The 13,335-nt window shown below is 34.7% G+C and overlaps 2 protein-coding genes across 3 annotated transcripts; both read left to right on the top strand.

Annotated features, from left to right (window-relative positions):
- The first annotated feature begins 9 nt into the window (after window positions 1-9).
- On the top strand, window positions 10-8,733 carry LOC106867226 (uncharacterized). Its single transcript, XM_014912038.3, has 3 exons — window positions 10-1,279; window positions 2,089-2,924; window positions 7,367-8,733. Exons 2-3 carry the CDS (start codon window positions 2,189-2,191, stop codon window positions 8,158-8,160), a joined length of 1,530 nt encoding a protein of 509 aa, XP_014767524.1. The 5' UTR covers window positions 10-1,279; window positions 2,089-2,188; the 3' UTR covers window positions 8,161-8,733.
- On the top strand, window positions 6,926-13,233 carry LOC106867225 (uncharacterized). Of its 2 annotated transcripts, none has more exons than XM_052972515.2 (2): window positions 6,926-7,051; window positions 11,122-13,233. In XM_052972515.2, the coding sequence occupies exon 2, from the start codon at window positions 11,548-11,550 to the stop codon at window positions 12,658-12,660; it is 1,113 nt and encodes a 370-aa protein (XP_052828475.1). In that variant the 5' UTR covers window positions 6,926-7,051; window positions 11,122-11,547; the 3' UTR covers window positions 12,661-13,233. The 2 variants fall into 2 exon arrangements, with proteins under 2 accessions (XP_052828475.1, XP_014767523.1); XM_014912037.3 differs by lacking the exon at window positions 6,926-7,051 and adding an exon at window positions 8,874-10,287.
- Window positions 13,234-13,335: the final 102 nt, after the last annotated feature.

The following is a 13,335-nucleotide window of genomic DNA, read 5'->3' as shown; positions in this document are numbered from 1 at the left end:
TTCATTTATTATTTCCCAAGTTTGAACAAAATTTATCTCTTTTCAGATGATGATGGAATGCCAGTTCCATCATCTTAATTGGCATTCCATTATATGATGATGAAATGCCAATTAGAAAAAAAAAAAAAAATGAGTGTTTTGTGGGAATTAGCTCAGATGGTAGAGCACTCAGCATGTAAGAAGTACCAGGATCAATGCTCGGATTCTCTGTGTTTTTTTGATATTTGATTTTTGGTATTGTCAACGTGCATGTATGACAAAATATAAGTGATTTGGGAAAAAAAACTGGGTATACAAGGCATTAGATGTATGCAAGAGAAGACTGCACTGGTATGGTCATGTAATGCATTAAGAGGTACCGATCTCTAATTGTAGAAGAAACATGGAAGGAGTAGATCCAAGAAGATGTGGTGAGAAAGGATCTACAAACATTGGGACTCGCTCTGTAAAGTGTTAGGAAGGATATCCAAACAGAAACGAAACCAAAACAAACATGGAGTCTGGGCAGCTCCTCAGTTAAAATTATTGATAAAAAGTTAAGATTAAAATAGATGTAAAAACGGGAATTTGGCAACCTGATATTATAGAATTACGACGTTGAGGGTTCCAGTTGATTCAATCAACGGAACAGCCTGCTCGTGAAATCAACGTGCAAGTGGCTGAGCACTCCGCAGACACGTGTACCCTTAACGTAGTTCTCGGGGATATTCAGCGTGACACAGTGTGACAAGGCTGACCCTTTGAATTACAGGCACAACAGAAACAGGAAGAAAGAGTGAGAGAAAGTTGTGGTGGAAGAGTACAGCAGGGTTCGCCACCTCCCCCCGCCGGAGCCTCGTGGAACTTTCAGTGTTTTTCGCTCAATAAACACTCACAACGCCCTGTCTGGGAATCGAAACCGCGAGTCTGCTGCCCTAACCACTGGGCCATTGCGCCTGCACTGTTTAAACACCATCAATTGAAAAATGTTACGAACTTTTATCGAATATAATCTTCTATTTAGCACATTAACTTCGGCGGTACTTATACTGAAATTGGAATATAGTCCTCTGGTTCAAGACTGAACGGTGTAATTTGAGGGAAATTCAGCTGCTATTTCTAGAAAGATTAACAGCGCTGGTGAAATCGTACTTTAATCGGAATGGCTACGAAACTGTGGTTAGCAATAAGTCTCTGATTTATCTCCTCCCGTCAAGCAATCAACCGCAACGATTTCCACGTAAGATGTCATACAATTAGTCGACAGGGTCAACGATACATTAAAAAGAAAAAGGTAGAAGTGAGTATTTCTCGTGCTTAAACAATATAAAATATTTTGCAAACAGGTTTTCGGAATACCTTTTCGAGAAGGCAAAGAGCACAACACAAGAATACTAATTGAAAAGTCTCTCAATTCTTTGAATTACGATATAGAAAAGATTTATCCAAAAATTTAATTTTTTTTTTCTCTAATATTTTCGGGCACTACTTCTTAAATACAGAGGTCCCGATGCATCTATGTAACGATATGTTTTTACAGTGCACATTCGTAGGGGGGTTAGGGTTAGAGATGCGTCTGGACCTCTGTATTTAAGTAGTACCTATTTTCATCCCCAATTGCATCTTCTTTTCTTTCCCGATGAAGTGCTGATTGCTATTTCGAAACTGTGCTCTATGCTTATATCTCACTCCTCAATCTTGTCCTCGCTGCCCTGCTCACTGTATCATTGCTCACCTTTCCATGATTATATAGACATTATTCTTTTGGACAGATTTTTTCACAGCCCCTTTCCTGTCACCAACCCTCACTTATATATTTCCCTTAACCAGCCATGTGTTTATGGAGGACTAGAAACAAATGATGTTGTTTCCTTGATAGTGACCCTTGCTTCCAACTATTAAGACAAGGAGACATTTCTTTTCTGTGGCATGATATGATATGTATCTCTATTATATGTATATCTCTGCTCTGTTATGTTTGAAATAATGTGATACTCTTGATAAGTTCAGTTGTATTCTACAATTTATCACCATAGAAATGTGAATTTTTGGTGATTCTCTACAGTTTAATTATTCTTTATATCTTATACTGTTTCTCTATTATTTCAGGTCCTTGATGAGACTGGTATCAAAAAATTATTTTGCATCAGAAGCATCATCAATATCTATAATTTTTTGAAGACAAAGGTTGTTTTTTTGTCTTTACAAAATGGCAAAAAACTCAGGAAAGACTTTGTATCAGTGTGATATTTGTGAAAAGTCATTGACTACGAAAGGTCATCTTACTACTCATGTACGTATTCATACAGGAGAGAAACCATATCACTGTGATATCTGTGGTAAAGCATTCTCTCGAACTGGTGAGCTAACTATTCACAAACGTGTCCATACAGGAGAGAAACCATATGAATGTGATATTTGTGGTCAATCATTCACTCGTAAAGATATTTTAACTACACACAGACGTATTCACACAGGAGAGAAACCATATCAGTGTGATATGTGCAGTAAGTCATTCGCTAAAAGTACTAACTTAACTGATCACAAACGCATTCATACTGGAGAAAAACCATACCAATGTGATTTCTGTGGTAAATCATTCAATCAAAATAACCAGTTAATTAAGCACAAACGCATTCATACAGGAGAAAAGCCCTATCACTGTGATATCTGTGACAAATCATTCTCTCGAAATGCTGAATTAATTGCCCACAAACACATTCATACAGGTGAGAACCCATATCAGTGTGATACCTGTGGTAAATCATACCCTCGAAATTATCAGTTAACTACCCACAAGCGCACTCACACTGGAGAAAGACCATTTCATTGTGATATTTGTGGTAAAGCATTTAATCAAAGTTACATCTTAAAGGGACATAAACGTATTCATACTGGAGAAAAACCCTATCATTGTGATATCTGTGGTAAATCCTTTTCCAAAAGTACTGCTGTAACTGTACATAAACGTGTTCATACCAGAGAAATATCACTGTGACAACTGTGGTAAATCATTCTCTCACAGTAATCAGTTGACTAAGCACAAATGTATAAAACTATGTCATTCTCTCAACCAGTCACGTTTGTATTTTGAAAGGAGACAAACCAGGTCACTGATATTTGTAGTAATCATCTAAAAAGTATTATATATGTTTATATTCATATCAATGTGTGATGCTAAATAAGTATATACAAGCCATAAGCTACAGTATTTCATCATTATAACAAGATAAATGGATTGTATATCTATTTTGATATGTATAGTATGTGCATTCAGGTGTATTCTTGTATTTATTCCCTCAAGGGACTAACTCTGTTGTTGGTAATATCTATAATTTTATTTATAATATGATTCCTTAATGACTTTTTTGCAGAACTAAATTTTAATTTGCAAGTATCATTGTAATATTAAACTTTACTTAAATACAAAATGTGTGGAGTAATCTTTGAATTAACCCCAACAATGTTTTTATGGCCATTGTCAGTGCTACAATGTGGTGGACCACATTATCTCATGCATTTTGTCATTTCAAGTGAAAATCTCAAATTTCAGAGTTCTGGCTGCACCAATCTTTGTGGATATTTGTAAGGATTTGAAATCTAAATAAAACTTGTTTACTCTTAAATCATTTTTCTCTTCTTTTATATTTGGAACATCCAATCAAGTCTTTTACTAATTTTAGCTCTAAATTACGCATAGAATTCACTAACTTGATCTATGTATGATGAAGGTTGCACATTTTCTAATTTGATTTTTACCATTTTCTTCAAAGTTTTGACAGTGTTTTATATTAAATATTATCTGTTTCAATTTTGAATCAACGTTATTTCAAACCTTTGCACAAACTTTTACAGTCACCCGTTGCTGTTGAATACGTTGCTCTGTCATGTGTAGCATGGTCACGGTATGGCTTTGGACAGAAGTTATGGCAGGATATATGACCATACCTACACCATGAGTGGTTCCTGTCTGCCAACATATTTAACTTGCTGCCTGACAGAGCACTAACTCCATAAACTACATATATCTTTTTTTTACCATTGCAGATATAATAGAGCATCAAATGATGGAAATGTACTGCATTTTCCATCATTTTCATTTTTAATGTAAAAACAGAAGTAAACTCTGTGAAGAAAAAAAAAAAAAAAAACCCACAGTTTCTTTGTTCCACGATATCCCTCTCAGTTCCTGTTATGTGGGCTAAATTTCAGTTAAGCTGTTGAAATGTGAAGCTAACGGTTCAAAAGATACTTCTAATTTAAATTTTTATGAACAGAATTAACCTCGTGAAATCATAAATCCAGCTGAGTCAATGAGTCCCAAAGATATCCGAAATGAAAAATAGGTAAAAATACTAACACAGAAAAATATGTAATATACTGAGACACAGAAAAATTAAAACAAAACCCCGTGGATGAAAAGAAACTCGTGGTGTGAAGAACCAAGTGTGAAAAATCAGCATAGACAACAGCAATACAGACAACACAGCGTGCTGTTGTCATGGTAACAAGCTGCTAATGCCACGCTGTCTGTTGATTGGCTAAAATTACCCAAATTTCCCAAATTTAATTCCAAATAACATCAGATTCTTTAACTTACGAGATAAAGTATTCGGTTGATCGTAATCAAAATTCAGAGATGCATCGATACACCAAATTTGAAAGCAATCTCAGCTAAATTAAGTATGCGCTCATTTTGTGAATGAGAAAGACTAGATCCTCTGGTTCAAGACCAAACGGTGTAATTTGAGGGAATTCAGTCGCTATCTTTAGAGTGCTGGGCAAGAACATTGCTGCTATAGTTGTTTAGCCCAGATAAAGCCATGATTGAAGTCATATTGCATTTAAGTTTTAATTATTCTTTACTTTTTATTACCTAAAAACACTAGTTAAATCGTACTTTTATCGGAATGGCTACGAAACTGAGGTTAGTAATAAATCTCTGAGTTAATCCATATTTCCTTTCTATTTATTATAAACAATGTCTTTCTTAATTTCTCCACCTTCGTTAAACAATCCACCGTAACGATTTCCTCGGATGATCTTCTTCTCATGCTATTAGTCGACTGTGTCAACGATACATAAAAGAAAAGTAGAAGTGAGTATTTATCATGCTTAAACTATTTACAATATTTGCAAAACAGATTTTCGTAAAACCTCTTCGGGAATGAAAAGAGCAAAACATAAGAAGACTAATTGAAAAGTCTCCCAATTCTTTGAATTACGATACAGAAAAAAGTTTTTTGTCTTCTCTCTTCTAATATTTTAACCCCTAATTGTGTGTTCTTTTCTATCTTGATTGCTAAATCGTACTGATTGTTATTTTGATTGTTAATTAAACTGATTGCTATTTCGAAACTCTGCCGTTTTCAGTATTTCATTTCTTTCTTTTATATATATATATATATATATATATATATATATATATACCCCTTCCCCCATCCCTGCAATACACCGAATACAATTCCTACCTACTCCTTTTCTATATATCGAGTATGGTTATTTTCCTGATTGGAGCACTGTCTTATCATCATCATCATCATCATCGTTTAACGTCCGCTTTCCATGCTAGCATGGGTTGGACGATTTGACTGAGGACTGGTGAAACCGGATGGCAACACCAGGCTCCAGTCTGATTTGGCAGAGTTTCTACAGCTGGATGCCCTTCCTAACGCCAACCACTCAGAGAGTGTAGTGGGTGCTTTTACGTGTCACCCGCACGAAAACGGCCACGCTCGAAATGGTGTCTTTTATGTGCCACCCGCACAAGCCAGTCCAGGGGCACTGGCAACGATCTCGCTCGAAAATCCTACAGGAGCCAGTCAGGCGGTACTGGCAACGGCCACGCTCAAAATGGTGCATCTCATGTGCCACCCCCACAAGAACCAGTCCAGGGGCACTGGCAACGATCTTACTTGGCTTGCCGGGTCTTCTCACGCACAGCACATTTCCAAAGGTCTCGGTCCGTAGTCATCGCCTCGGTGAGGCCCAATGTACGAAGGTCTTGCCTCACCACCTCAGCCCAGGTCTTCCTGGGCCTACCTCTTCCACGGGTTCCCTCAACTGTTAGGGTGTGGCACTTTTTCACGCAGCTATCCTCCTCCATTCTCACCACATGTCCATACCAGCGCAATCGTCTCTCTTGCACGCCACAACTGATGCTTCTAATGTTCAGCTTTTCTCTCAAGATATTATATTCTTTATATTTACTAAGACTTTGATCTTCGCTAAATTCAGCTGGAGGTTTTTCGATTCAAAGCTTTACATCATTGCATGGAATTTCTCTTCTAATTCTACTATGAATTCTGCAATAAGAAGTCTGTGAACAATTTTAATGGGATCACACGAGCAGGCGGTATTGAAGTGTGTAATGGCTTGAAGGACTATAATGGACAAAATGGATTTGAGGAGACTGAGTCTTGTTGCAATCCCACATTCTCACTGAATTCATAGCTATACTCTTTATTAACTCTCACTTTGCTGACAGCCCCTCTGTACATGGTTTGAGCAGCTCTCACAAAGCATCATTCATTTATTCCAAACTTAGTGACCACCAGATCAAAACTCCAATCAAAGCGCCTCTCTAGCTCAACAAATGCTAAGTACAGTCGTCTTTTTTTCTCACTAGATACTTCTACATTGCTTCTATGTAAACTCTTTTGCTACAACTCTCTCTCTCTCTCTCTCTTTCTTTCTAATCTATATAACGTATACAATGTTTGCATCATCTTTCTCTTAAAATTGAGGGCAGTGATGCTGCTGTGCCTGATACTGGGTATGAAATACTCTTATGCAGTCAATTAGCCCATATCCCATTCTCCTAGATACTTAAAGCATCTCAGTTGAGTTGTATTCTAAAATTTATCACCATAGAAATGTAAATTTTTGGTGATTCTCTACAGTTTAATTATTCTTTATATCTTATACTGTTTCTCTATCATTTCAGGTCCTTGATGAAACTGGTTTTTGAAGGCAAAGGATGTTATACAGAATAATATAATAATATTTATATAATCAGGAGAATTATGGGCAATTTCTTTGATTCTAGTCAAGATTATTACAAAACATTTGTGTAAGTCACTGTCTGGAATAAGTACAAACTAATTTTGCATTCTAAATAGATAAATTTATTAAAGACTTTGGAACATCTTCAGATGTTTCTAAAAATCACAGGTATTGGAAATATATTTAAGGAATATTTGTTACAAATAAATTATAAAAAGAGAAGCAAGTGAAATATCCATATTTTGTGGAGAAAGAAGGAAAATGATGGTGAAATGATTTAAAAGATTGATTTTGGTTTTCTTTTGTTCTTAAGAAATGGCAAAAAACTTAGCAAAGTCTTTATGTCAGTGTGATATTTGTGAAAAATCATTCACTACAAAAGGTCATCTTACAACTCATATACGTATTCATACGGGACAGAAACCATATCACTGTGATATCTGTGGTAGACCATTCTCTCGAACTGATGAGCTAACTATTCACAAACGTGTCCATACAGGAGAGAAACCATATGAATGTGATATCTGTGGTCAATCTTTCACTCGTAGAGATATTTTAACTACACACAGACGTATTCACACAGGAGAGAAACCATATCAGTGTGATATGTGCAGTAAATCATTCTCTAAAAGTACTAACTTAACTGATCACAAACGCATTCATACTGGAGAAAAACCATATCATTGTGATTTTTGTGGTAGATCATTCAATCAAAATAACCAGTTAATTAAACACAAACGTATTCATACAGGAGAAAAACCTTTTCACTGTGATATCTGTGACAAATCATTCTCTCGAAATGATGAGTTAACTATTCACAAACATGTTCATACAGGAGAGAAACCATATTGGTGTGATTTCTGTGGTAAATCATTCCCACGAAATAGTGGCTTGACTGCTCATAAACGCATTCATACTGGAGAAAAACGATTTCATTGTGATATCTGTGGTAAAGCATTTAATCAAAGTAATGTGTTAAAGGGACACAAACGTATTCATACTGGCGAAAAACCATATCAGTGTAATATCTGTGGTAAATCCTTCTCCCAAAGTACTGCTGTAACTGTCCATAAACGTATTCATACTAAAGAAAAACCATATCATTGTGAAAGCTGTGGTAAATTCTTCTCCCACAGTAACCGTTTAATTAAGCACAAATGTATTTGTACAGTATAGAAACTATGTCATTCTCTCAACCTTTTGATTGTAGTAATCAAATATATATTCTTAAATGCAACAAAAAAAACCCCACATCACTGATATTTGTAGTAATCGTGCTCACTAAAAAGTTTTCTATATGTTTGTATTCATATCAGTGTGTGATGCTAAATATATACAAACCATAAACTAGAGTATTTCACCTCACTTTAAGGAGATAAATGGTATTTTGGCATGTATAGTGTATACATTCAGATGTTTTGTTTTATATTTATTGTATTTATTCTATCAAGAGACTAATTCTATTATTAATATCTATAATTTCATGTATAACATGGTCCCTTCTTGAATTTATGGAGTAACTTAATGGTCATTTGGAAATGTCATTGTGGTCTTAAACTTTACCTAAACACAAAAGGGTGTGGAATAATATTTCTTCTGTCCATTGTCAATCCTGAAACGTGTTGGACCATTTTCTCAAATATTTTGTTATTTCAAGTGGAAGTCTGAATTTCCAGAGTTCCAACTGCATCATTCTTTCTGAATATTCATAAGAATTTGAAATGTAAATAAAATTGGTTTACTCTGAAATTCTTCTTCTATTTTTTATTTGGAGCCTCTAACCAAGTCTTGTGATTCAACTTTAAATTATGTACAAACGTCACTACCTTGATGAATGTATGTTGAAAGTTGCATATTTTCTCATCTGATTTTCACCATTTATATAATTTATTGACACAATTTTATGTTAAATATTGTTTGGTTTCAATTTTGAATCAACATTATTTCACACTTCTGCACAAACATTCTCCATAATTTGTATTTGTGTTTTCTCCACCAAAAGCTGTACATTTTCCCATGTGAAACCTTAATGGACCCCACTTCTCAGCTGAGAAGTGGGGTCCACTAAAAATTTTTCTATTAAATTATGAGGCCCCACAAACTTTATAGCGATTCACACATCCAAGTATGTTTTATTGCTGTATCAAACTCATATGGGATATGTGGAATATGTCTCGTGTCCTGAATTATTTTTGATGAGTGTTACATCCTGGTCATTTGGACTGTAATCTTGCCAGAATGTTCATTGTTTATCAGATCAAACTTTTCACTCCTAAACCTAGCTAACCACTTACAAATAGTCCTCTCAGCTATGGCATCACTAAGTTCTCTTAACTGGTGTGCCACGCTGGACACTATTACAGTCACCTGTTGCGGCTTAACACTGTTCTCTGTCATGTGTAGCAGGATCACGGTGTTGTGATCTGTCCAGTCCTTAATGTTGTCAAACTAGAAATTTTCTCTGTCTGCCTCTCTTTCACCCTTCCTCAACTGTGCCTAGAAGGATGGCTTTGGACAGAAAGTTGTGACAGGATATATGACCATACCTGCACCATGAGTGGTTCCTGTCTGCCGACATATTTGTTAATTTGCTGTCTGACAAAGCACTAACTTTATAAACTGCATATATCTTTTTTTACCTATGGAGATATAATAGAGTATCAAATGACGGAAATGTAACGCATTTTCCATCATTTTCACTTTTAATGTAAAAGCAGTAAAAGCAAACTAGCCACAAATTAATCGTAAAGAAAGACGTGTTGAAATGTTGCCTTTAAGAAAATATATGTGAAATATGCTTCTGACACGGGAGAAACGAAATCATCAATTGAAAAAATGTTACGAACATTTGTCCCAACCCTATACATTATGGAATATAGTCTTCCATTTCGCGCAAGCTTCGTCAATACATATTCTAAAATTGGAGTGTAGTGTTCTGGTTCAAGACTGAACGGTGTAATTTGAGGGAAATCAGTCGTTATTTCTAGTCCTCTAGTTGTTTAGCCCAGGTAAAGCCAGGATTGAAGAGAATAACGATGTTCTATTAACATCTTAGCTATACTGCATTTAAGTTTTATGTATTTTTTACTTTTTATCACCTAAAAATTCTGGTCAAATCGTACTTTTATCGGAATGGCTACGAAACTGTGGTTAGCAATAAATTTCTAAGTTTATCATTGTTCCATTTATATTTATTATAAAAAAAAGTCTTTCTTGGTTTTCCTCTTTTCCTCAAACAATCCACCGTAACGATTTCCTCGGATGATCTTCTCTGTGTCAACGATACAGAAAAGACAGGTAGAAGTGAGTATTTATCATGCTTAAACTATTTACAATATTTAAAAAACAGATTTTCGGAATATCTCTTCGGGAAAACACAAGAATACTAATTGAAAAGTCTCCCAATTCTTTGAATTACGATACAGAAAAAAGTTTTATCCACAGGTTTCAGAATTTTTTCCTTTTTTCTAATATTTCAACACCTAACTGAGTGTCCTTTTCCTTCTCGATTGCTAATCGTGCTGATTGTTGTTTTGATTGCTAATAAAACTGATTGCTATTTCGAAACTCTGCCGTTTTCAGTATTTCATTTCTTTCTTTAATGTGTGTGTATATATATATATATATATATATATATATATATACCCCCCTTCCCCCATCCCTGCAATACACTGGATACAATTCCTACCTACTCCTTTTCTATATATCGAATATGTCTTCATTTCTTCATTTTAATGTTCTCCTTTCCATGCTTGTATAGACATTATACATTGGACGGATTTTTTACCTGACCCTTTCTGTCACCAATCCTCATGTTTCCCAGTAAAGTAATGATGTTTGTTGGTCAGAGATGTATTTATGGAAAACTAGAAACAAATGATGTTTTTTGCTTGATGGTGATACTTGCTTCCAACGATCAAACAATGTCAAGACAAGGAGACATTTCTTTTCTGTGGCATGATATAATATGTATCTCTATTATATGCATGTCTCTGCTCTGTTATGTTTGAAATAATGTGATAATCTGGATAAGTTGAGTTGTATTCTACAATTTATCACCATAGAAATGTGAATTTTTGGTGATTCTCTACAGTTTAATTATTCTTTATATCTTATTCTGTTTCTCTATCATTTCAGGTCCTTGATGAAATTGGTATCATTAAATTATTTTACATCAGAAGCATCATCAATATTTATAATGTTTTGAAGACAAAGGATGTTATACAGAATAAATGTAATAATATTTATATAGTCAGGAAAATTATGGGGAATTTCTTTGATTCTAGGCAAGATTATTAGGAAATATTTGTGTAAGTCACTGTCTGGAAAAAAAAAAACAAGATAATTCTGCATTCTAAATGGATATATCTATAAAGGATTTTTCAACATCTTCAGATATTTGTAAAGGTCAGAGGTGATGGAAATATATTTTAAAGAATATTTGTTACATATAAATTATAAAAAGAAAAGCAGGTGAAATATCCATATATTGTGGAGAAAGAAGGAAAATGATGGTGAAATGAGTTAAAAGATTGATTTTGGTTTTCTTTTTGTTCCGAAGAAATGGCGAAAAACTCAGGAAATACTTTGTATCAGTGTGATATTTGTGAAAAATCATTGACTACAAAAAGTCTTCTGACAACTCATAGGCGTATTCATACGGGAGAGAAACCATATCACTGTGATATCTGTGGTAGACCCTTCTCTCGAACTGATGAGCTACTTATTCATAAACGTCACCATACAGGAGAGAAACCATATCGATGTGAAATCTGTGGTCAAGCTTTCATTCGTAAAGATATTTTTACAGAACACTGGCGTATTCACACAGGAGAGAAACCATATCGGTGTGATATGTGTACTAAATCCTTCTCTAAACGTTCTAACTTAGCTGATCACAAACGCATTCATACTGGAGAAAAACCATATCATTGTGATTTCTGTGGTAGATCATTCAATCAAAGTAATCAGCTAACTAAACACAAACGTGTTCATACGGGAGAAAAGCCCTATCACTGTAATATCTGTGATAAAACATTCCCACGAAATGATCAGTTAACTGCTCACAAGCATGTTCATTCAGGAGAGAAACCATATTGGTGTGATTTCTGTGGTAAATCATTCCCTCGGAATAGTGACTTGACTGCTCACAAACGCATTCATACTGGAGAAAAAACATATCAGTGTGATTTCTGTGGTAGATCATTCAATCTAAATTATCAATTAACTAGACACAAACGTATTCATACTGGGGAAACGCCCTATTGCTGTGATGTCTGTGACAAATCATTCTCTCGAAATGATGAGTTAACTATTCACAAACATGTTCATACAGGAGAGAAACCATATAGATGTGATATCTGTGGTAAATCATTCCCACGAAATAGTGGCTTGACTGCTCATAAACGCATTCATACTGGAGAAAAACGATTTCATTGTGATATCTGTGGTAAAGCATTTTATCGAAATCCTGAGTTACAGAGACACAAGCGTATTCATACTGGAGAAAAACCATATCAGTGTGATATCTGTGGTAAATCCTTCTCCCAAAGTACTGCTTTAACTGTCCATAAACGTATTCATACTGGGGATAAACCATATCATTGTGACAGCTGTGGTATCTCCTTCTCCCACAGTAACCGTTTAATTAAGCACAAATGTATTTGTACAGTATAGAAACTATGTCATTCTCTCAACCTTTTGATTGTAGTAATCAAATATATATTCTTAAATGCAACAAAAAAAAACCCACATCACTGATATTTGTAGTAATCGTGCTCACTAAAAAGTTTTCTATATGTTTGTATTCATATCAGTGTGTGATGCTAAATATATACAAACCATAAACTAGAGTATTTCACCTCACTTTAAGGAGATAAATGGTATTTTGGCATGTATAGTGTATACATTCAGATGTTTTGTTTTATATTTATTATATTTATTCTATCAAGAGACTAATTCTATTATTAATATCTATAATTTCATGTATAACATGGTCCCTTCTTGAATTTATGGAGTAACTTAATGGTCATTTGGAAATGTCATTGTGGTCTTAAACTTTACCTAAACACAAAAGGGTGTGGAATAATATTTCTTCTGTCCATTGTCAATCCTGAAATGTGTTGGACCATTTTCTCAAATATTTTGTTATTTCAAGTGGAAGTCTGAATTTCCAGAGTTCCAACTGCATCATTCTTTCTGAATATTCATAAGAATTTGAAATGTAAATAAAATTGGTTTACTCTGAAATTCTTCTTCTATTTTTTATTTGGAGCCTCTAACCAAGTCTTGTGATTCAACTTTAAATTATGTACAAACGTCACTACCTTGATGAATGTATGTTGAAAGTTG

Source organism: Octopus bimaculoides, chromosome 13 (assembly GCF_046866305.1).
Source record: "Octopus bimaculoides isolate indiv1 chromosome 13, ASM4686630v1, whole genome shotgun sequence".
Taxonomy (NCBI): domain Eukaryota; kingdom Metazoa; phylum Mollusca; class Cephalopoda; order Octopoda; family Octopodidae; genus Octopus; species Octopus bimaculoides.
This window is presented reverse-complemented; position numbering and strand designations above follow the sequence as displayed.

Coding starts and splice junctions, on each gene's coding strand:
- LOC106867226 (XM_014912038.3), top strand. CDS start 2,189: ATGGCAAAAAACTCAGGAAAGACTTTGTATCAGTGTGATATTTGTGAA. Junction 2,925..7,366: donor TGGTAAATCCTTTTCCAAAA/GTACTGCTGTAA, acceptor TCACTACAAAAG/GTCATCTTACAACTCATATA.
- LOC106867225 (XM_052972515.2), top strand. CDS start 11,548: ATGGCGAAAAACTCAGGAAATACTTTGTATCAGTGTGATATTTGTGAA.